This window comes from Propithecus coquereli, unplaced genomic scaffold (genome assembly GCF_000956105.1).
Source record: "Propithecus coquereli isolate 6110/MARCELLA unplaced genomic scaffold, Pcoq_1.0 Scaffold178, whole genome shotgun sequence".
Classification (NCBI taxonomy): domain Eukaryota; kingdom Metazoa; phylum Chordata; class Mammalia; order Primates; family Indriidae; genus Propithecus; species Propithecus coquereli.
The window spans coordinates 2,672,799-2,697,633 of NW_012142523.1; the positions used below are offsets into that span (position 1 = coordinate 2,672,799).

The 24,835-nt window shown below is 46.9% G+C and overlaps 1 protein-coding gene across 1 annotated transcript in view; it reads right to left on the reverse strand.

Annotated features, from left to right (window-relative positions):
• Positions 1-24,835, reverse strand: part of CSMD2 (CUB and Sushi multiple domains 2) — a 587,354-nt gene that overhangs the window by 176,608 nt on the left and 385,911 nt on the right. The window contains exons 17-23 of the mRNA XM_012642214.1: positions 24,257-24,444; positions 23,337-23,525; positions 23,015-23,131; positions 17,036-17,251; positions 15,436-15,624; positions 9,717-9,886; positions 217-373 (exon numbers count right to left, since the gene is read on the reverse strand). Coding sequence (XP_012497668.1) covers positions 217-373; positions 9,717-9,886; positions 15,436-15,624; positions 17,036-17,251; positions 23,015-23,131; positions 23,337-23,525; positions 24,257-24,444 — 1,226 coding nt within the window. The remainder of the gene's footprint in view (positions 1-216; positions 374-9,716; positions 9,887-15,435; positions 15,625-17,035; positions 17,252-23,014; positions 23,132-23,336; positions 23,526-24,256; positions 24,445-24,835) is intronic.

Here is a 24,835-nt window from a genome sequence, read left to right on the forward strand (position 1 = left end):
TCTCAGCAGTTTATTCCTTTTAGTGGCCAAATAATATTCCACTGTATGGACATATCACATTTTGTTTATCCATTCGCCTGTGGCTAGACACTCACTGGGTTTTAAAACAGACTCTAAGAGCACATTCTTTGTAGCTAGTGGGCAAGCAGAGCTCAAATAAATGAACACAATGGGAAGGCTGCCTTCATTGTCCACAAAGATGCAAGAAAGACTTACTGGAAAATTGCAGTTCAAAGCCCTTGCTGGTGTTCTCAGCATCGGTGATGAAATCAAGCCACAGACTGCTGGATGTGCTGTTCAAAGTGACCCCCATCATCTCAGAGTGGCTGAACACACCCAGTAAGCGGGCGGAGTTGTTGTTGCCATCATAAACCTGGACACAGGAGAGACCCCCAACCCAATGTCGTCAGCACGGACTTAGTTAGAACCTCGCCTTCCCAGCCCACAGCCCACATTTCTGGGGTTTAGCACTGACAACAACTGCGAGAGGCTCAGTGAGTCATCAGACGCAAGGAAACCAGCAGAGTGGAAGCTAGCAACTGAGCAAGCTATCTCATTTCCCTTGGTGTCAGTTCTGTGCCCGGCCTGTCTCTAGTGTGAATCTAGTCTTTGGGAACTGTTTGCTAGTCTAACCTTTTCGATGGAGATCTGCTCTTGCTCCTCCAGCCCCCATATGGCACCAGCTTACTCTTCAGCAGCCTGGGGAGGCCAGGTTGGGGTTGCCTGCCTCCCAAGCCATCTGTTTCTGCAGACAGGCAGGCTGAAAGCACTCGACATCGCTACATTGCTAAATCCTCAATCCTGGCCATCCAGTGGATGAGACGGCCATCCTCCAACCTGACCCCAACCCACCGTGGCAATGGCCTGTCTTCACCACTCTGCTGAACGTGATCCCTGGGCTCCAGGAAGGATGGAGTTAAAATGACCCGCATGTCATGGTGACTTGCCCTTCCCCAAACTCAGCCTCTGCCCCTTCCTTCCTAAAATGAGGGCTCCAGCTAGGGCCTGCTGGGCTTGCTTGCCAAGGGTGGAATCGTGCAGGCATCTGGCTTCCCCGACTCCCATCTGTCCCCTGAACTTCTGAGCACCAGCGAAGACAACAATCATCAGAATAATGAACTGGCTCCCCAGGTTTTGAGGTTGCTGCTCCTTTCCAGATAATTGTACAAATAACAACAGAAGTTGTGATTGAGTGAAAGACCCCCTGGTGCTTTGGTAAATATCAAAGATGGGAGCTATGGGTGGGTGATGAATATTTGTGCATGGCACACAATGTGGTGCCAGCTGCCAGCAAATTGGAACAATATTTCCATTCTACTATTTATGAAGCAAAGCTTTCTAAAAGAAGCCATCCTTCAAACTAACAGTGCTGTATATTACAGAGATTTGTTTCTGCTCTTGGGAGCGTCAAGTCTGTTTCCAGATCCTATGTGCAATTGCTTCATGTCACTGATTGACTGAGTGAAGCCTGGGCTTACAACAGACATCAGAATGGTACCAGTTCAAAGAGTTTAGCCCACTGCTGTATCTAAACTGTAATAAAAATATATTTACCCATTAAAATTAATGGGTGAATTGGAATTAATGGATCAAGGCATTAATCATCAATGGTTGCTAACACTGAAATAAGAAAGACAACCAGACATCATGTGTTTCTTAATGGAAGACACACCACCGCCTATGGAGTTATCTTGCCAAAAAAAAAAAAAAAAAATCAGACTAGATCAGATCATGCCACTGGATCGAATTTCCAACTTACAGGAAATACCGAGGACAGAGAAACATGTAAAATGATACCCCAGGAACGTAGTCAGCCAAATCCAGAATGTGGAAATTCCACTGAACAAATAACGTGATTTCTTCAACGAATATGTTACAAGGGGGATAAGAAAAGAGCTTATTTTAATCCTGATTCAAATAAACTGTAAATTTTAAAAGTATTATGACACTTATGAGATAATTGGAAATTTGAACATTCACTGGATATTTGATGGTATTTGAGAAATTATTGTTAATTAATAAAAAGTATGATGGGAACAGGATATTTTCCTTAATTTCCAAGCATAATTCATCCTAATTCATCAAGAACAAAAATGTTATTTGTGTCATTACAATAAAAGACTCATTTCAGAAAAACTTCTAAAAACAGAAAAACACAAATAAAAAAATAAACAACTTTTAGCACTTAACAATATTTTGGTGACCATCTCTCCAGGCTTTGTTCTATGCATTTCTTTCTCTCTATAGACTGCTTTCTTTATTATTTTATAAAAACAAGATCAAACTATAGATACTATAGGGCAAATTTTTCTTTCACTTAATATAATGTGTATATTTTTAAGTCATTAAATATTTCTTCCACAACAGCATTTAAATAGCTGCAGGGATTTCCATCAAATTAACCCATATCCACAGTATAATTATTCATGTATCAGTGTCTAAACTATGTGCCCTGGCACATAAGAGGCACTCGGTAAACTCATGATAAATAAACCAATGTCTTCCTTGAGTACTTCTGTTCTTAAATCTGCCTGGAGTTTGTTTTGGCTTATGACATAAGAGTCTTCCTTATCCCCCTCCCCCTGACAGATTAGCCATTTAGCAAAACACTGTCTATAAATATTCCAACCACCACCAATTTTAAATCCATCTTTTTCAAATATATAATTCACATGTTAATTGTATAAATTTGGTTTTGTTTGTCAACTTTCTAGTCTATTACATTTGCCTATTGTCTGTTCCTGTACATGATCCACACTGTTTTAGTTATTGTAGCTTTTATAATCTATTTAAATATTCAGTAGGGAAAGTTCTTATTTGTCTTCTTTTAACTTATTAACAAAACAAATTATTCTCCCAGATTTACTCTTCTAGATAAACTGAAGAAGAATTTTCCCAAATCAATCAATAAAACACCCCTGCCCAAACAAAACATGTAATTCTTTTTTTTTTGGACACACAGTCTTGCTCTGTCACTTAGGCTTGAGTGCAGTGGCATCATCATAGCTCACTGCAACCTCAAACTCCTGGGCTCAAGCGATCCTCTGGTCTTGGCCTCTCAAGTAGCTGAGACTACAGGCATAAGCCACCGCACCTGGCCCAAAATGTATAATTCTGACTGAGTTACATTAAATGTATGGATCGATTTGAGAAAAAAAAAGTGTCTGTGTGATATTAAGTCTTCCTATCCATATACATGGTGTCTGTCTCCATTTTAACCAAATTGACTTTTATGTCTGTCAGTGACATTCTGTACTTATTCCTGGGTATTTTGATATTTTTGATTGCTGTTGGGAATTGGGCCTTTGCATACATTATTTCCTAACAGGCTATTATTTGGTGGTCCAGTTCATCGTCATATGCAGGTGATGGAAATGTCTCTCTGAGAAATCCAAGAGACTCCATGCACATTTGCCACATGCAATAAGGCAGCAACATGGCTGGTTTCAAAATGAATATGCTAAGTGGATAGCTTTTTAAAACACGTTTACAAAGGTAAGCATCATTTTTATGAGCATGCCTGCATGTCCACTGCACACATGTGCTTGAGTTTCTCTGGGGCATACGTGTAGGGTGGAGAAGCTGGGTGCAGGGAAGGCCCATCTTCAGCTTGGTTAGACATCGCTAGATTGTTCTCCAAAGAGGAGTACCAATTTATTCTCTCACTAGCAACGTCTGACAGTTCCCATGGCTTTGTATTCTTGCTGACACTTGGTATTTTCAGGCATCATGATTTTTTCCAATTTGATGGGTGTGAAATGGTATCTCATTTTAATTTATATTTCCTTGATTACCACTGAGGTTGAGCATCTTTTCACATGTTTATTAACAATTCTACTTTCCTCTTCTGTGAATTGCCTGTTCATATCCTCTGTTCATCCACAAGCATGAATTTTCCCCGCATTTATTTTAGTTATAGCACCTTTAAAATAAAGTTTTATCATCTTCTCAGTAAAGATTATGAACATTTTTGGGGGCTTATTCCTAGGTGTCTTATAGTTTTTGTTTCTATTATAAATGAGATTTCTCCACCTGATTACATGTTTTAATTGGTTACAGAAACATCAGCAGCTTTGCTGAATTGTCTTACTGGTTCTGATAATTTATTAGTTGATTATGTTGCATTTTCTAAACAAAAGAGACAATTTTTATACCCCTTCCTAATTTTTATATCTTCTTTTTTGGGGATATAATTGTAATGATTTGAATCTTCAGTACAATGCTGAATATTATTGGTGATAGTAGAGCTATTGGTCTTGTTCTTGACTTTAGTGGAAATCCTTAGGAAGTTTAAACTTTTTACCAAAATAAGAAAGTCTATTCACAATTTTATGAGATATTTTTAAAAATCATGGGTGGTTATTAAATTTTACCATATGATATTTTGGGGTATATTAGCAGCATAATGTGTTTTTCTTTTGTAATCTGTTTATAGGATATTAGGTTTAGCCACATGAAATTGCCAATATTTGACCAGCTTTGACCTACAAAAATGGCAATTTCATATGGTTTGTCTAACAAATAACATTATGACCTTTTCTAGTTTTGACACATCCTTATATTCCTGGAATCAAGCCTACTTGGTCATCTTTGTCTTAATACACAGCTAGATTCAATCTGATATTGTATCTAGAATTTTTAGATCTATGATCATAAGTGAGACTGGCCTAATAGTTTCTGTTATTTTTTAATTATAAATTGATAAAATCACAGCTGCATATATGTAGAGGGTATACAGTGATGTTGTGATTTATGACTGCGTTGTGGAATAACAAATCGAGCTCACTAACATAACCATCACTTCAAATACATATCATGTTTTCCTGGTAAGAACATTTGAAATATACTCCCTTAGTGATTTTGAAATGCACAATATATTATAATATATAATATTCACCATGCTGTGCAATAGATCTCATAGAAGAAAAGCCTTATTTCTCCTGTCTAACCGAGGTTTTGCACCCTTTGACCATCATTCCCGCATTCCCCCCGTCCACCGCAGCTTCTTATAACCATCATTCTACTCTTTGATGTCAATGCTTCTACTTGCCTCAATTTAAAAAACAAGTTGGGAGGTGGGTCTCTATTTTTCTCTTTTCTGAAACAGTTTGATTATTGCAAGAACTGATCGTTTCTTGAAGTTTTGTTAAAGCTTACCTGTAAAATAGTCTAAGCCTGTGGCTTTTGAGAGAGAATATGGGTGAAGTCCAATTTTTTAATAGTTATTGGTTTTTTCCAAGTTCTCATTTTCTGAAATTAGTACTTTTTATCAATAAAAATTTCCATCTCATCTGAGCTTTCAGATTTCTTGGCTCAGATTTCCTAAGTTGTTCTTAAATATTTTCTTATTTCCATAATCCCGACTATTATCTATGATTATATCCCTTTTGTCATTCCTGATATCACACATTTGTGGCTTCTTTATTCCTTGATCAGTCCCGCCAGTTTGTCTATTTTATTAGTTATTTTTCAAAGAACTAGTTGATTTTGCTGATAATTGCTGCTGTTCTTTAGTTTTCTTTTTCTAGTCATTTCTGCCTTTATTGTTGAAAGTATCTTTCTCCTACTTCCTTTGGATTTATTCTGTTATGTTATTCAAGCTACCCAAATCCTTATTTATTTTTAACCTAGGTGATATGTCAGGGACTAACAGAGATATATTAAAATCTTCCATGATGACTGTAACTTCATTAAAATTTCCTTACATTTCCAGAAGTTTTCCTTTAATTTATTCATGCTATGTTATTTGGCACATAAAGTTTTACTGTGGATTGATTATACATTTTATTAATATAAAAGAATCCTTTTTCATTTCCTTATGAGATGTGGGAGAAGTCCTCAAATTGATCTTACAATAAACTGATTTCATTTTTCTGTGGTTTGCCATCTTCCCTTCATTACCTCCATTCCGTTTTTTAATTGGGCGATCATGTTTTTCATCTCTATTCAATCTTTCCTCATCTCAGATTGCTCTGCTTTCATTATTGCCTATTTTTGTGTCATAAATATAATATTCTCTCAAATCCTGTTAAGAATACAAATTAGGAGCCTTTAAAGTATTTTTCTTTTCTCTGCTGTGTACAGAGGGGCAATTAGCTTCGATTCCTCAGACAGGTCTCTTACTTCTGATCTACTGAATATTTACACATATCCGTTTAGTTTTCTTGTGGGAATGCCATACAAAGCGAGAATGGAAATGGGGAATGGAAAACCCAGTAGTCTCTAAGAGAAAGCAAAAGAGCTAAACCCAAAGAGGTCATAGCAGGAGCCTTTCCTACCCCTTGTGCTAAAGAGTACGTGTGTGTGCATGCATGTGTACATGTGTGTGCCTGTGGAATCAGCCTTGGCATCACCCTGCTGTACCTGGCTTGTGAACAAAAGCCAAACAAAGGCCAAAATATCATGTCAAGAGGGACTTGGCTCTGTGTGGTCTCTCAGACCTAGCATACTCCAGAGGAGCTAGTAGGATTGAGAGCTGGTCCCTGCCAATGGTCCATGGCATGTCCTCAGCCCTAGGCTCTGCTGCTCTGAGCTAGGTGGTCTTAAGTTTCCTTAAGGTTTCTAGCACTTAATCCACAGGTAGGATTTCACTTCACTTGTGTGATTTGTGGTTTGATTAGGCCCTTTCTCAATCTGGATTCTCTCTTGGGCATTTCATTTGGCAGAAATTTCTTTAAGTTGTATGTGAAAGGCACCCTTGCCTAATTTATAGTGCTGAGACCACATTCCTCTGTTTTTGTGTCCATTTAGTCATTCTAATGGGAACCCGTAGAAGATGGAATTATATGCATGTGCTTCATTTCCTATCTTGAGCTGGAAGTTGTCTTTCCATACCATTGCATTTAAAGACCCTTCCTGTCTTGCTCATGCCAGGGTAGCAGCAAGGATCACCTGGAAGGTACCAAAATAATAAAAGTCAGGAGGTTCTGGAGTGGCAGGGGGCGATGTTTAAGAAATCTGCAGTTATTGAGGGTAAGGAACAGATCTCAGGTCACACATGCAAGAAAACAGGCATCTCATGGGTCAGAAATGCAAGACCACAGAAGGTTTGGAGGGTTAGTCAGATGCATGAAACACTGCATCTTTGGAGATGAGTAAAAGCGTGGAGGAGGTGACAGGTTTCCTTGGTCAGGAGTTCAGGTGTGCATCAGGGCTTCTTTGGAGAGACAGTCAGGTCCTCAAGATTAGGAAGGTGCCAGTGTTACAGCAGGTGGGTTGATTACACCAGGGCAAGAGCAGGATGTTCCTGGAGTTGACTCTCTCGCTCTCCTTTTGCAGATATTTGTGTCGAGGTAGGCTAGAGTGACAGGTTTAAACAGCAGGGCTACTGCAGCTGATCATGGCTGCAGGGCAGTTGTGAATCCCATTTGGGAAACCACAACTGAGAGTCTCTTTTGTTTCTGAAAGAGCTCTGGTACCTATGGATGTCTTAGGTTCTCCCTCAGGAGGGCGAGCAGCCCTGAGGACGAGAGAACAGGAAGGTGATACATGTCGCCATCCCTATATCCCTGCATACCTTGTCCTTCCTCCCCCAGGACCTCGTTCTAGAAGTTCTGTGGTCACGGGGTCCCTTGGATGGGCTTTCAGCCAGGTCAGAAGCCACAGCCTGACCTTATAAGGAGAACTAAAGAGGCCTAGACACAGGAATAAGATGTTCACTGCCTGGAACATCAGGCCCAATATCAGAAGGCTGGGTGGCAGGGCCCACTGGACAGGTGACAAAGTCTGGAGTCTGGGAAGGTCCTCCCTGAGGAACACAGCTATTCAGGCCCCTCTCCCCACAACCCTGCAGGACTACCTGAGGTCCTGCCTCCTGTGAGAGCCCCCCTGACCTCTGACCTAGGTTTTATGCCCCCCATCTCTCCTTTCTTACCCTGACTACCTCAGGAAGTCTCTCCTCTGCCTGTCTACTAAGCTGCTCACCTGACCCTGAGGCCAAACCGCGACAGGGCAATGAGCGTACACACCTGTTGACTATGTCTTCAGTGCTACTCTGAATCTAGACCACTCTAAGTGAGAAGCTCAGGCACTGGCCGTACACCATGTGACCTCCAGCAACCTAAGAGCCATTTCTGCTGGCCCTATCAGGCCACATGCACAGAACCACTGCTCGTAACTCCTTCAAATCCTGAAAACTGCAACCTGTGCCTCAAAGCCACCTTTCTCTGCTGACGGCCTTCATCCAAGAAGGCCTCTGCGTTGCCCAGCTCACATCACTTCCATCTGTGTCACTCCAGAGAGGAAGTCCCTCTGGCCTCACTGTCCCAATTGTAGCCTGTGGGGTTCTGCTGTTGGTGATTAACAGACGGATGGAGAGAAGAGCGGATCAAGGGAGATGCCTAAAGACACGGTCGTCGGAAGGGTATGAAGCCTTGTCTTGTGCTCTCTTGTTTGGAGACGCACACTGTGTTTATGTGGGGCTGGAAAGTGGAGCTCAAGAAGCCAGTGGAATTGTTCTATCCTATTTCATGCACACCCAGTCCCACCCAGTCATCTCATGAGTGCATCTTCTTGGATTCAAAAAGGATTAGGTAAGAGTGAGAAACACCTTTCTCACTCACACACACACACACACACACATACACACACGAATAAGAGAACGCATGCCCCAGCAGGTGGGCCACAATGTCATCTGTACATAAAAAGGACAGTACATTTATCACATCCAGAGAGAATTCAAAAGGATGTGGATTTAATGGTTTTTCTTTGGATTTTCCAGAGTAGTGGCCCTGGTTGTTTCAAGTTTTTCTAGTGTCAGACTTCTCTGGCTACAGGGAATAATAAAACTATATTATTATAGAATAAGCTAAAAAGTTCCTTAGCTTAGAATGAAAATAGACACACTATATGTGAGATTTTCTTTATAATCCATTTTATTAAGGCAGCTCTTTAATAAATTCTCTAAAGTCAACTCTGACTACACACACACACACACACACACGCCCCACATGTTATTGGAGATACCCACTTAATCACACACATACAAAGAAATACAAGATATATACATGCTCAGAGTCTTAACAACTCCCTCTTTATAACCCGCTCTGTAATCCAGGTCCTGTCATTTCTTTCTCTTACATGTGTCTTGAATTCACTTTCCTTAACCCCAGTGCCACACATAGGCCATTGTCATGGCACACTGAAGCCACTGTAGTAGCCTAGCAGTCTACTGAAACACAGACTTGAAACACGCACAAGTGTACATACACAAAACACACGGACACACGTACAGACACAGGGGCCCAAAACCATATGAATACGTAGATACCAATTCACACACATGGGGAAATGTAAATATAAAAGAAGCCACATCCACAAACACATAGCTGCATAAATGAACGCACGTGTGCACACGTGCACACATCCTATGAGATCTTTGTTATCCGTGTTGATGGTCAGGGTTCACAATGAAAACCCGGATCCACTGCTGCTCTAACTGAATTTATTATTATTTCTTATTATGTGGTCAACCCATATTCAATTTCACGTGTATATGATAGCAGGCAGCTTCTAAGCAAACTCTTCTAAAACCATAGTCTTGGACACTCACATACCTCTCTCTTTTTGGTCCTCACTTTTTCCCAGATGAGTGAGGACCCTATCTTGGGTCTCAGGAGGAAAGGAGAGTGTTTGGATAATTCACACAGAAACAAATGAGCGTTGACCACACTTTTGCATACTACAGCATACATACTCTACGAAATGATCAATTTTACCTTGAGGACATCTCCTTCCGAGAGTTCGAATGCCCTGGCTTTCAGCTGAATCCCCTTCCCTGGCTGGGTCTGGATGGAGTAGATGCATTCGTGATTGTTATTGTAGTTCACAGGAAAGTTGGGGGACAGCAAAGTACCCTGAGTGCCCGTGACTGAATTCCCACACTCAGCTGCAAGAGAATCACAACAATCGCAGATTAACCCCAGGCAGCTGCATCCAGAAAACAACTCACAGTTCTGGAAAACCTTACAAAGATGCCAAGTGGTTTGCCTGTCTACCTGCCAGGATGCCTGCACACCTGCCCATTTGCCTGCCTGTCTCCAGGAATGCTGACCACACTTCTTTTCAATACCTTCCTACCTACAGTTCTGCCTGGTCTGTGTATCTCTTTCATTCTGTCTGTCTCTCTTCTGCAGAAACAGAAACTAACCCACCGGGCACCTTTACTTTCACAGTGCTCTGAAGCAGCCGCTCCCCATGCCTGCTCACACGGTATCATAGCAACAGCAGTGACCGAGGAGGAGGCCGAGGAGGAGGGGGCAGTTAAGTGAAGAGAGACAAAGCCTTTCGGTATCAGAGAATAGAAACTAAGTGGGGACAAGATCAAATAATAATCGCTAACCCTTTCAGGCACGACACCGTGACGGATGCTTTACAAGGATCATTTCGGTTATTAGTCACAACAACCAACCCCGTAAGGTAGGCACAATTATCCCTGTTGTAAAGATAAAGAACATACTACTTAGCAATTTACACTACGTCTCTCAATTCATGAAGAGGAGGGGACTGCGAACTCGATCTCCTTGGTCCTGCAGTTTAGGGCCCCCGAGGCTCTGGAGAAAGTTTAGCACAGTTTCACTGACCCCTCTTTCATTCGACAGCTGATGAAATCACACCCTCCTCTGGGAATCTGTTTCTCTTCCTCCAGAATTAGTCATTCTTTCCCCATTGTTCTCACGCCTTTATTTATAGCAGTCATCACATTTTACTTGACTTATTTGTTAACATTTCTATCTCCTCCGCTGCGCTGTGGATCCTCTGGGGCTGGGGCATGTCACTGTCTCCGTGACACCACTCAGTGCGTGGGCAGGGCATGCGCCGAGGAGCCCTGCCGTTGGCGCTCTAAGATCCCTAATAACCGTGAAGCCCCTCTCTGCGCTTCCCCGTCTCAGAGCACCCGCCGTGTTGCACCCTGACTGCTTGCTTCTCGCCTGTATCCCCCATCCAGACTGTGAGTGACTGGAGGGCCAGGGTCATGCTTGATGAATCTGTGACTTTCCAAGGCTTAGCCCAGATCGTCTGTAAGATAAATATTTACCCAGTGAACGAATGAATGAATATGGAGTACACTGACCTCAGAAGATGTACAGTCCTAAAAATAATTAGGTTCCGGAAGGATGTAAATACAAGTCCAGATGGCAGGCCCATCATTTGTCTGGACATATGGGGAATCTGGCACATGTCTTGAATCTTTGAGGTTGCTGGTAGCAAGTCTGCTTTCTCTAAATCATCCTTCGGTGTCCTTATTCTAGGCATAGTCCTTGGCTGGAAGGACCCTGAGGTTGACCAAGGGGCCACTGCTCTGACCGTACCGTCAACTCCAGTTACTCTAAGCCAGGAGTGTCCTAGGCTGAGGCTGCACAGACGAGCCCACGGAAACAGTCAGAGCTGAACCTCTTGTGGGCTTAGTGATAGGCATATGTGTTCTCCTGTCCACAAGGCTGTTCCCTAGTTTTTGAGGACCATATGTCCCACCACCAAGTCCCTACTTTTCAACGGGCCCTACTCTCTGGGTTCTGCCCTGTTCAGTTTCCCAAGACTTTACATAGCCCTCCTTTATTTATGTTAGCAGAGAAATCTAACTTTGCAGTGCTTTAAACTTAGACTGTTTGCAAACTGACCAAATATCACCACAAATGTGCTGAGGTGGGGCACGAAACTAAAGGGACAGTGGTGGACAGGCACCTGGGGGCAGTGGCTGCTGATAATTTACGTGGATGAGTTTTCGGAGTGTATACATTTCCTGGGCACCCTCCGCTGAGGGTGGGGAGGGGTTGCTGAGGGCCATGTGCATTTAGACATTTATTAGTCATAGCACAAGGGCAGCCCCCTGAAGCATCCCTCGCACCATTCCCCTCCATCTAGGCAGAGGCCCATGGTGCAGTGGGATGACCGCAGATGTTAGAGTTAGACAAGTTTTATCACCTCTCTGACCCTCAGTCTTTTCATCTGCCTTCGTCTGGACAGTAACAGCATTTGCATCCGACTGTGCGATAAATACATGAGATTTTACGTGTAGACAGGGAAACGTATGGGGAGTGGTCGCACATAGCGGGCCCTCAACCAGTGTTATTCCTTCTCTCTTTCCCCTCTGTCGCAGGTGAATGTATCAGCTTACCTGCTTCCATTTGGAGCCCACGCTCCGGGACTGGCAGAAAGCTAAGATGCTCATGGGGAGCGTGTGTTATCTGCCCCAGGTTCACAGCACCCTCACAGCTCCTGATGCCTCTTGCCCTCTGCCTAGTTCCCTTAAACATGGGCTTTGGCATATCTTTGGACCTCCTTCCTGGCCCTGCTGCCTGCCTAACAGCTTTGTGTCCCGTCTCTGCCACGGCAGGACCCTCTCCTCTTTCCCACACGCCCAACACCTTCATGAGGAGGGGCTGAGAGCTTCAGATGTGGCCAGTCCTTGGCCACTCCCAGGTCTTGACTCCCTGCCAGGCCTCTGTCCTGGGCACCAGGGGATTCAGGAGGGTAGAGGGACATGGCGCTTGCTTCTGGGAGAGTTTCCAAAGTAACAGAGGAGGTGAGCAGATGCACCAAGACACCAAACACAGGCGTAAATGGAAACAAATGAATGTTCCAGAGAAACAAACAGTCACAGGCACAGGAAAGTGCCACTGCTGATTCCAGCATCTGTGACTTCTGTCACCCCCACTGGAAGAGGTCTTGTTAAGGGCACAGGCTGTATCTTATCCTTCTGTGTGGGGCTCCCGAGGCAGAGGGTTAGGGCTTCTCCATCATGCCAGGGCTCCCAAGGACAGGGCCATGCCCCCTACTGCAGACTGGGTTCCCCTGGGATCAGCGCTGTCTCTTCCACATTGAATTCAGGGGCCCCTGAGGTCAGAGGCTGTGTCCCCCCGCCCCAATGTCACACCGTGAAGTAGAGCCCAGGGCTGTTCATCTCCTTCTCAGCTGGGAACGTTCCTGGTAACTGTGTGGGCTAAATCATCCAATTTACACCTACAGTGTGTGTGGCAACTGGGAGCATCCCCCGGTGGGCATTCCCACGGCACCTCCAGCCTGAGCCTCTGCAGCAGGGCTGGTGGTAATTAGAGGTGATTATAATTGCTGTGCGTTATTAATAACATGTGAAACAGAAGACAAATGTAATAATGAAAATATTGTGAGGTGTCACGAACAAACAGTAATTGGAATAATAAGTTAAAGAATGAGTTTATGTAATGAGATCAATGAGGCAAGAGCTCAAGGGCTCTGTGCATCTGTGGTCCCGGATAATCCCATTCAAGAAAAGATTCCCCCAGAAACACTTAGCTGCGGATGCTTTCCCAGACACTGAAGCAGCTGCTAGCACCCGGATACAAACTGAAGCGCCCGGGGAGGCTCCCTGTGTGTCTGAGTGTGTGTGGCCAGGCCAGGGTGGGCGGGTGCCTCGGGGCATGGCTATAGGAGAAGAGGTAAACTTTGGGGTTATTTAATTGGTCAAAAATAGAATTCTGCAACTCTTTGTCTTAAGGTTTTCTCTCTGAGATTATAAAAGGTCATTGGCAAAATAATGATAATTGGTTATTGATAAATAATGATAAGGTTACTGGCAAAATGACAATCATTACATGGCACCTCCTGGTTTATGCAATTTATGTCATTTAATCTAGAATAAAGGCTGTGAGTTGGATGCTGTTATCTCCATTTATTTTTTGAGACAAGGTCTTGCTCTGTTACCTGGGCTAGAGTACAGTGGCGTCATCATAGCTCACTGCAAACTCAAGCTCCCGGGGCTCAAGCGATCCTCCTGCCTCAGCCTCCCAAGTAGCTGGGACTACAGGCACGCGCCACCATGGTTGGCCAATTTTTGTATTTTTTGTAGAGATGGGTCTCGCTCTTGCTCAGGCTGGTCTCAGACTCCTGGCCTAAAGCAATCCTCCCGCCTACGTCTCCCAGAGTGCTAGGATCACAGGTGTGAGTCACTGCACCCGGCCTGTTATCTCCACTTAATGAACGACGGAGCTGAGGCTGAGGGGGTTTACTGACCTGACTGAGATCTAACTGTCGCTAAGTGGCAGAGTGGAGACTCCACCTTGGCCTGTGTGACTGCATAGCCCAGGCCACGCCTACCCTGCCAGACTCTCTACGCTGTCCTCTGAAGAGCCCGAGGGCTCTGTGGGGTCATCTTAGGCAAGGCTGACCTCACCCACTTTTGAGATACTGGTCTCTTTTCAGTCAGTTTGGTGCTGCTTTTATCTGTTTTGTGTATTTTTATGGGGTTTTCTGTAATATTTCATTTTAAGCAAGTTCCACAGCTAATAGTGAGCATGGTACGTATTTCATGAATCTAGCCAGTGTTTCATCCAGCCCTGCATTTTGAGGATTGAGCAGGCAGAGCCATGAGCCTCACATGTTAGGAACAGCCAGCAATCATCCCTGCTTCCTGGGCTTTCCCCTTCTTCCCCTACCCTCTGGGCCTGGAGCTCTGAACAGCCTTCTTTAGAGCTCTCATGAGGAGGCAGGCAAGGGCTGGTTCCAACCTCCAACTAGCTACCTCCTGGTCAGCATCTCCTGTTCTCCCTGTCGCTGGCTCCAGACCGGCCTCCCGGCTGTTCCTCACACACTGAGCGTGCTCATGGCTCGGGGTCTTGCACCTCTGCTTCCCCTTCTTCCAGATATCTGAGTGGTTGGCTTCTTGAATTCCTGCAGATCTCTGCTAAAATGTCAACTCATCAGAGAGGCCTTTCCTGCCCACTCTTCATGAAAGGGTGGCCCTACCTCCAGCACTGTCTGAGCTGACAGTTTTCTCTGTGCCCCTCCACACTGCCTGACACATTACACATCTGTGTGTTTATGGCTTGTGCCCCTGGCCCCAGAATGTGGACCACGAGTGGAGAGACTTTCTCTGTCTTGCTCACTTTCACATCCCTGGAAGCTAGCAGCGTGCCTGACATGGAATGGGTGCTCCCTAAATGAGCCGACTCCTGTCCTCGCTCCTCCCCTGCTGGATGGATGTAGTTTTCTCGGGGAGTCTCCAAGCGCGAGTACCCCCATCAGACTAGTCAGAGCACACATACACCCTCCCAGATGGGGACGCCCCGTGGGCAAAGGCCGTATCTCCTCCCTATGGGCCGGCCCAGGCCCACCCAGAGGCATCCTTAGGCTATGGGTCTGTGTGTTAAGGGTGGGGAGGTGAGAACTGAAGTTAAGTTCACGTGCGTGGCCCTGTGGACCCTGCATAGTCAGTTTAGTCTACAGAACAGCCCCACGAAGCAGGTATTGCCATCCCTGGTTCACAGACAAGGAGGCTGGGGCAGGAGGAGGTTAGGTTGCCTGCCTTAGGTCCCCCTGCAGGTAAGTGTGGGCTCAGTCCCTCCTCAAACCCAGGCCTGTTTGCCTCTTGGTCCGTGCGCAGTCCACCACCTCACACCAATTGACTAGAACCTGGCCCACCCCACTAGTGAAGCAAAATGAAAGCACGTGACCACCTACCAACACACCTTGGCAGAGGCGAGCTCCACAGGCGCCGTCTGCCCCCCAGGCACGTGATGCGGGCGGTGCCCTCCAGACGGTACCCGGGGAAGCAGGAGAAGGTCAAGGTGTCGCCCACGCCGAACTGCAAGCCCTTGCGGATGCTGTAGGCCGGGACCTCGGGCTCCTCGCAGGGCTCCAGGTCGTACTCTGCAAAGGAAGACAGCGAGACAGTCGGGCTCAGAGACATCTCGGGAGATGCAGAGCAAGAAGATGGGCACACGCAGGCCTGAGTGCTGGGGGAAGGCCAGAGACAAAGACAGACAGAGCACCAGAAGGCGCACACGCTGGCCCGGGAAAGGTGAAGAGAAAAGAGGCGAGAGCCCAGAGGAGCAGAGGCAGAGAGAGAAGCGGGGAGGCGAGGGTGGGTGGTCTACGCCACACTCCTGCCAGCAGCAGGAAAGGGCACAGCCGTTCCAAGACAGGCTTCCCAGAAGGTTCCTCAGGAATCAGCCCTCCCCTCCGCTTCCCTCCATCTCCATTTTAACCCCAAGCCTTGGGGCTCGCAGACCCTCTTTCTCTGGGCACTGAACTAGATAAGCACAACCGGCTGGTTCCAGAGGGTCAGAATGTGTGACCCAGCCTCGGGCAACTCACACCAGGGAAGAGACTCTATGCCTCAGCGACGCTGGCACTTGAGGCAGATGGTAAGCATGACGGGTGGCAATCATGAGCCAGGGACCTGCCCAGTGCCTCTAGTGACAGCATAGAAGTAAGCAGCCCCTCGTCCCCAAGGCCATCTTCTCTCTGGGACGCAGTCCCCCAGGGCTCTGTGTGGTGAGGAGGGTCTCATATGGGTGGAGGCACACTGGCCAGATACGTCCTGTCGGCCAGGCCAGCCCAGGCACGTGGCAGGCGGCTTCTGCGTTGGAGGCCAGCGACGGGTAGAGTTCCTAGACGCCAGATACCTCTTGCTCCCTGCAGGAGGAATCCATCTGCTATCCCTGGTCCTGGCTGAGAAGGGTGGGGTGCTCTGGGGCACGATGGGACACAAGGGGCGGGGAACGCAGGACAGAGGAGCCCAGCGTCCTCTTTCCTCCCCGAATGCCACATGAAAGAGGTTTCTTTTCAGGATTCCCGAACACGAGATAAATATCTAGTACTACCAAATTAGCATCGATGAGGAAGGTCCCAAACGAGACTAAATCACCGTGATATGTTAATTTCAAACCCCCTTCTTTGAAATTGTTTTAAATTGCTGGAGTTGTAAAATAGTGGAAGTGGAATCAGGAGAAAAATTTGGAATTACCAGGGCAGGAAGGGACTTTGTGAAGTCCTCTAGTTCAACCAGCTGGGTAGGCCATGTTCAGAGAGAATCCCAAACACCTTCAGAGAAGATTCTCCAGTGAACCTGCTCACTCTTTCCAAGACCATTATAGGGAAGTTCTTCCTTGTGTCTAACTCAAATGTCTTTTGCTGCAGAATTGAGATCATTCTGCCAGAGACTGGGGAGTGGATTAACATCCATCTTCCTGGCAGGAAAACCAGAGACTGGCAGCGGAGGGAAAGAGGGAATGGCTCCACGGTCCCTTCCCCCGCCAGGGCCCCTCGCGCTCTTTACCTGAGAAGGTGATGTTGAATCCTTCGTATGACATGGAGAAGTCAGAAATGAAGCGGACCTGCGCGGTGAAGTTGCCGTAGAGCCCGGCGCTGATGGGAGCCGGCAGCCGGGAGCCAGTCAGCTGCCTCAGGGGCTGGGTGAAGCTGCCGTTCTCGGTGATGAGGAGGTAGTCGTGGCCGCTCTCCAGGTGGAAGGTGTGGAAAGTAAAGAACACACCTGCCGAGAGACCACAAGGGTCAGGTTGGTGACGGTGAGATGGCTGAAGCTGCGAGCTGGGATCTGCACAAACTTTTCCAATTTGCAAACGTCTATGGATATGTGTGACTGCAATCACGCACTGATAAAACGTACGGGCGACTCTGAACAAATGAACCTGAACACGCCGGTACAGGAAGAGCCAGTCAGGAGAAGGACGTATCTCTATGGTGCCAAAATTTGAGAGATTTATGGCTAGGCCTATGAGAATGCTCCACAGCCGTTTCTTCATTCATTCTACAAGCATTTGTATGTTTGTTGAGTCCTTGCTATGGGCTAAGATCCAGGGTTAGGTGCGGGGAACGAGACATTAAACGATTAGCTGGAATCCAGAGGGACAAATGCTATAACATAACCAAGGTAGCTCAGCGTGCCATGGGCAGAGTAGAAAGCAGGTGACAGCAGGAAGAGGGGAGAGTGGGGTGGCTTCACTGAGGAGTGAACATCTGATGTGGGTCTTAAAAGGAGGCACGGGGCTTGACCAGGTAAGAGGAGAAAGAGCGTCCCAGGCAGGGGACCCACATGTGTAAAGGGACAGAGGTGCTGTTGATTCCAGGGCTCAGTGAGCAGCACAGCATGGCTGGGCCCACTCAGAAGAGACACCTGGAATTGAGGCTGGACAGGTAGGCTGGGGCCAGATCCGACATCTTTCTGGAGGCAATGAGAAGCTGTCCTATTCAGAGCGGGTCAGGTTTTAGTTTTAGCAAAGTGTTGGTGGCTGTGAGGAGGGTGAAGAGGAGGCAGAGAGATCCGTTAGAGTGGCGGCTGCTCTGCGCTGGGCATGAGCCCTGGGATCGGGTGGACAGGGCAGCAGGCACCGCACACAAAGGAGAAATGCAAGGATGGCTGGGAGCGTGTCGACCTGAAGGATGGTGATGTCTTTCGTTACCTGTGGAAGGACATACAGGAGGTAGAGGGACAGGGTGTAAAAGAGGAAGGGACTTAGCCTTTTCAGCATCCAAGCAGTGGTATCCAGTGGCCACTGCAAGGTCAGATTGGGCGAGGTGGATCAAGAAGTGAGGAAGGTTATGAAGCAATAGGATCTTAACCCCCAAAATAACTCTTGAACTTGTCCAGATGGCAGCTGTGTTTGGTGGGCATATGGGTACGTGTGTGCCCACTCAGTGAGTGTGCCCATGGGAATACATATCGTGGACAGTGCCAGGGTGGGAACATGGTTAGACTAGGCGTGCTAGACCCACTTGCTACTCAAAGTGCGGTCCAGGGACAAGCAGTGTGGCATCGCCTGGGAGCTTGTTGGAAATGCGGAATCTGCAAGCGAACTAGATCCCCAAATGATCTGCAGGCACAGAAGTTTGAGAGATACTTCTCTAGATAATTACTAATGCATTTTTGATAAATGGTGGTTGGATTCAAGCCCCTAATGCTGAAGCATTTTAAATGTTTTGATATTCTTGCCTCCCTGTTGATGGAAACTAGTGCTCCTGGAGTATTTGGGCTCCTTTGGGTGGGGGTGGAGGAGACAGCACCCAGCAGAGGGGGTGGGACCAGGGATACGGCTGTAGATGCCCTGTGCAACTGAGATGCACTCATGTATGTGTTGCTCAAAGGAACAGGTCCCAAGCACCTCCTGAGCACCCAGTCTTGTGCTAAGCACTGAGAAAGATCTCCCAGACACATCAATGGTGAGGATCCAGAGGGGGCACAGAGGAAGAGGGGATAGCTAAGCCTCAAGGCTTGGGAAACTTCACAGGGGTTGTGGGTACATGTGCCCTCACACGTGCTATACTCCTGACACATTAACACGTGTGCAAATGAGAAAACTGTCCTCAGTCTATAGAGCTTGGGAAATATACTCCTTTCCCTCCTACTTGGAACACCGAGTCGGGTGGAGAGAGGGTCAGACACAGTAACAGGTGGAAACAAGTTGATTAAGCACCACGTTCTGCATTCCGTTCTCCTAGCATGCAAATACGGCCCCTCCAAGGAGTAAACATTTGGCTAGGATTCTGAGGATGAGCAAACAACTGAGATGAAACCCCTGGGTTTTCCAGCTGTGCTGATTGCTTGGGGCTTTTTGGGCCATTGTGACAGAACGAAGATTTGTCACAAAAATAGAGATGCCCCATGTTGGAGTTTGAATCCAGATTTTATGTGACAGATGCACACGCATGGATACTTCCCCGGAGTGAACCGTGCAGGATCCTATGGACGACATCCACGCCAGGCTGGGGCAGAATGAGCAGGGCAGCGGGAAAGGCCTGGGCTCGGGAGGAAGGCAGACCTGCATTGAAAGGCTGTCTACTAGCTCAAGGGTCTTGGCCAAGGTTGCTTAGCCCCTCCTGAGTTCTAGGGCCTCAGCTATCGTTTGTAGATGGTAATATCCCCCTCACAGGAGACAGCTAATCCATAAAGCGGAGACTAGTTGGGATAGCATATGCAAAGCACCCAGCACAGTGCCTGGCACACAGTAGGTGTGCAACAGTAGGTGTTCTCTTTGCTCAGCTCATCTAATTCCCAGGCAGCCTTGTGGGTTGAAATAAGCCAGTTCTGGGGTCTCAGCAAGGGCACATTCTCGGGACTCCTGAATTTGCTGTTCCCTTGGGCTGGACATGGGGCAAGTTGAACTATTCTGAATTTCCCAAAGGTTTGAGTTTCCTGAGCTGTGCTCCCTGTTAGGGAGCAAAGTCAGTGGCTTAATAGGTCTGTTAGCTCGAGATACTTTTATAAACAGAGACCGAGGAATGCCCTCTGGAGAAGGGTCTGGGCTCAGTTCAATTCAATTCATATCACCAAATACTTCTCGAGTTCCTTATTGCCAGGCATAGAGCCAGAAGCTGGGGAAACTGCAGGAAACAAGGTAGACCCATCTCTCAAAGAGCTCATAGTCTGCTGGAGAGACAGATGATGAGAATGCAAGTTCTGTATGGTGGGGTAGAGTCTGAAATTGAGGAAGTACAGGAGGCTGTGGGAGCCCACGGGAGGGAAGCCAGCCCAGATGCAGGGCTGGGTACAGGGTCAGGGAAAGCTCATGAGGGGGATGTAAACCCAGAAGGATGAAGGGTGGGCTAAGCAGGGGCAGTGGTAGAGATTCCCATTCTCCTTGCTTGGGGAGTGGAAGCGTTCCAGAGAGAAGAATATTGTACAAACGTGCAAAGCTCTAGAGGAGAGAGAAAACCCAGCTAGCTCTAGGAAGTGAAAAGGGCTTGGAATGAGGCTAAGGGAGGTAGGCAAAGCCCACAGGGCTGTGCCAGCTGTTTTACAATGTGGGGCTCTATGCTACGGGTTAGGTGACACCTTTAAATGTCTCGAAGGGAGAAGTGATCTGGCCATCCATCCATGACATCTTGTTGATTCCCTGCAGAGCCACCTTCATCCCAGCTAGTTCCCGGTCGTCCTTGAAGGCTAGCTTAAGTCTCAACTCCAGGACACCTTCCTGACCCCCAGATGGGCTCTGGATGCTTCCCCACCTCTATGTGCTCTACCACACACGGGCCATGCTATCCTGACATCTCCATGCAGGCTACCTGCCTCTACCACTAGACCATGAACTTCCTGAAGGCAGGCAACGGCAGAGTGGCTTGCTCAGCTGTGTTTTCCTAGCAACTTGAGTAGTGCAAGTATCAAATAAGCATTTGTTAAATAGTTGATGAGCTGCACTGACTTCTAGGCAAAGACACACATAGCAATGCATAGAGGAACATACACCTCTAGAGTCACAGATGCCCAGACACAGAGGAAACCATGACCACTGCCGTGTCCCCCTAGGGTTCATGAGGGCTGCCCTTCTACCCCTCTGGATGCCACAGGGTAGCTTCCGGCTCCTCTAACAGCCTCCTCTGACCATGCTGGGTGGAAACGGCTCTGCAGGATGAACAAGGGCACTGTCCCTATCCGTTCCCTCCTTAGGAACAATACTGTGGGAGGATGGGGACAACCCCAGGCCTCACCTTGACTGCCAGGAGAGTCCTGCCCTGCCCCAAGAAGCTCCGGGCCACCCTAGCTCTGGCTTGGGCAGGCCCGGTAAAGGCCAAACTATAGCACGTAAGTACATGTGGTGGGACTATAAATGATTTTTCTTTCAAATTTTCTTTTGCATACAAATAGTATATTTTACATGTAATATATGTTTATTGCTCAAAATTAGAAGAAAGCCAAAAGAGGAAAATAAGAGACAACTAGAAACAACAGCTTGAGGTATCTCTTTTTCAGGCTGTTTTCTATGCATACAAAGATGTCTTATAAACTAAAAATATTCTTTTAGCAAACTTCCTTTTTTACTTAACGATGTATTGCAACCACCTCTCTAGGTCTTTAAATATTCTTTCATATTATTCCTTTTAGTAGCTGCCTAGTATTTTATTCTATGGCTGTAACATATGTTCATTTAACATTTCCTTATTGATGGACATTTGAATAGTTCCTAATTTTTCAGTATAATAAATAATGCCTTAGGGGACATCCTTGCAGCTAAACCTCGACGTACAGTTTTACTTATTTTCTTCAGATAAATTCCAGTAAGTGGCATTGCTGGGTTCAAAGGCATGTACAGTTGCCCTCTGTGTCTGTGGGGGATTGGTTCCAGGACCCCCCAAGCTGCCACAATCTGTAGATACTCAAGTCCCTTACAGTATACTTTTAAGGCTTTTTGTTCATCTCACCAAACCATCTGGAAAATTTGAACCGTTTCAGACAATGTCAGCAGGGAATAGTATTCATGTGTCCACACTCTCCCCTAGACTGTTAGCATTTTCTTTGATGACTTGAAAAGCGAAGTGGTATTTCATTACTGGTTGAAATTGAATTTCTTTAATTATAGTGGGGTCAATGTTTTTCCATCACAATTTTTTCTTGGCTCTTCTACAGGTTAATTCTTCTAGATCAGAGCTTCTTAACAAAAGGCATGCATCAAAATTACTGGCAAAGCGTTCTGAAAACAGAGATGCCTGGTTTCCACCTCCAACACAGAAAATCAAAACCTCTAGGGTGGGGCCTAAGTGTTAGTGTATTTTCCAAAATGCAAGAGCCACAACTCTAGATGAACTTTGGAATAAGCTTCTGAGGGTAGAGGCCATATCTGCCTGGTTACTGCTGATCCCCAGCCCCGTATCTGCCACTTAGGTGGCATTTAATAAGTATTTGTTGAATAAAGAGTATATCAACTAATTTTTATTTGTAACCAGCACTATTACTCTGAACTTGGACTGTGTAGGCTGGCGAGGAATATGAACACATGGCATCAGAGGAGTTGATTTATGCAAGAAGGGACCACTGTGTTCAGTATTCGAAGGGTGGATAAGGAGGAGGGAGCAGAGAGGTATCTGATGTTTCTCCAGGACACAAGACAAGGAGACAGGTTTCAGATATACCTGATAGACAGCATATATCAAAAACTGATAGATTTGTTGAACAGGCTGGTGACCTCCCAGCACAGGGGGTGTTTAGGGGGAGGGTGTGTTACCATCTTGTATGGTGTGATTTAGAGCAGATTCCTGCACTGAGTGAGATTTGATAGCTGGTAACTTCTAAGATCTCTTCTAGCATGGAGATTTTAGATTCTCAATAATATTTATTGAGTGAGTTCTGTGATTCAAAGAGATGGGAAAGTTCTGGAAGTTTTTTTTGTTGGTGGTGGTGAGAAAAATTCAGACTAAGCCCAGACGTCACTATATAGGGAGATATCCAATGAGGTTGCCTTGACCTGGGGAACTTGGGCCCTGACCGTTTCACACCCCAATACCTGCTATAGACCTCAACACTCACCCTTGCCATGTGATGTTTCAATAATCCAGGTGCAGTTCAAGTTGTTGGGGTAGAAGTCAGGGAACCCTGGCGATAAGATGGTCCCGCTGGAGCCTTGAATGAAGCCACCACAGAGAGCTATAGAAGGAGCAAAGAGGGCAGTGAAAGATTGTAGTGGCTCAGGGAGCTCACCCCATGATCCCCCTGGGACCCCGTCCCCCATCTCCTCTCGAAACCCCTGCCCTCACTGATGGGGTGGCGGAGTCAGTGGCCCTTTGAGCTCCTGGTTTTTCATGGCGGGAAAGGGATCTGCTACGTCAGCGCCCCCTATGGTGCGCCTCACCTTCGCAGCTGGGCAGGGCCCGGCTCCACTGGAAGTTGGGCTCACACTCCAGGGGCTCCCCGTCACTTAACGTGTAGCCCGAGTCGCAACTGAAGGTCACCAGAGCGCCCACGTAGAAGTCATTCCCATGACGCTGCCCATTTACGGGGATCCCTGGGTCCAGACAGTGGTCTGACTGCAGTGTTATAGCTGGAAGAGAGAGGCCACAGCTGGAATAGACAGCTCACTGTCACCACACAGGGACCCCAGCTGCCTCGCAAAGAGGGAGAAGAAAGCCCTGATTAATAAAAGGCAGAAGTTGCTAATTACCAACTCAAGCAACGTGGCTGTCAGTGTCTGCTGAGAGGGTGTCTAAAGACCTATGCCCCAGAGAAAACAAGCTGGCTCAATCATTTGTTCATGCGTCTGTTCGTTCAATAAATAGTTGGGTGTCCACTGTGGTTTAGGCGCTGAGCTGAGGCTTAGGGATACAGATATGAGTAAGGAAATGACCCTGTCCCCATGGTGCTCTCAACCCTAACTTTCTATATGGGTCTAAAAAGCACCGAAGTGACACGGATCCTTTAAACAGGGGGATGAATGCGGAAGGTGATGAGGGAGGGTGAGTGTGTGCGGAGATGCCAGCTCGCTTCAGCTTCATGGTCCATCAAATCATCTGTCCCTGAGTGCCCAGCAGAGTGGCACCCAATGAGCTGTACACAGAACAGGCCATGAGGTCTGCACACACGGACCCGGTGTGAAGGTCATGAACGACTCTAAACTCTCATGCCCCCTGAGGGATGCTGAGAGTCGGGGAGCGCCTTCCCCAGGGCACAGCCTAACTGAGAGTGCCATGGGGATGGGGCCAAGCTGGGGCCTACGGTGGAGCAATAGTCCCCAGACATTTCACCCTCTCCCTGCGCCCAGCCATGGAGACTCACTCTCATAGCGGAGCTGGAAGCCGATGTCCGAGTGACTCTTGTCTGTGGAGAAGAGGAGGTAGAGGTAGTTGCTGGTGCTGATGAGGAACTGGGGGACCTGGGTCCCATGGTAAACCCCGATCAAGGGCGCTGAGTACGTCCGCCCATCTCGTACTTCCAGGGTGTCATAGTTGACCTCGGTTTTAAATCTGCCGAATGATGGAGATGAAGATTTCTTGAGAAACTGAAGGCTTATTAATGTGCAAATAACAAAAGCCCTGCCTGACCCAGGGCTTCAGAACAACCAGCCAGATTTTGGCCTGCTGGGATCTTCAATATAATCGCGCACATTCCCTGGCGATGCGGAAGGACCTTTCCTACTCTGTTCGACACTCCCGCTCCTCCTTCACTGCGGGGAGCAGCTCTCTCATCCTCTCTGTGGCCTGGGCCAGGACCCCTCTTATGACCTAGAGGCACAGTGACTCTTCTCTTGGGGTCAGAATGTTCTAGGCTGGAGGTCAACAAACCAAAGCCCCAGGGCCAAATCTGGTCTACAGCCTGGAGCGCAGAGAATGGTTTTTACATTTGTAAAGAGACATT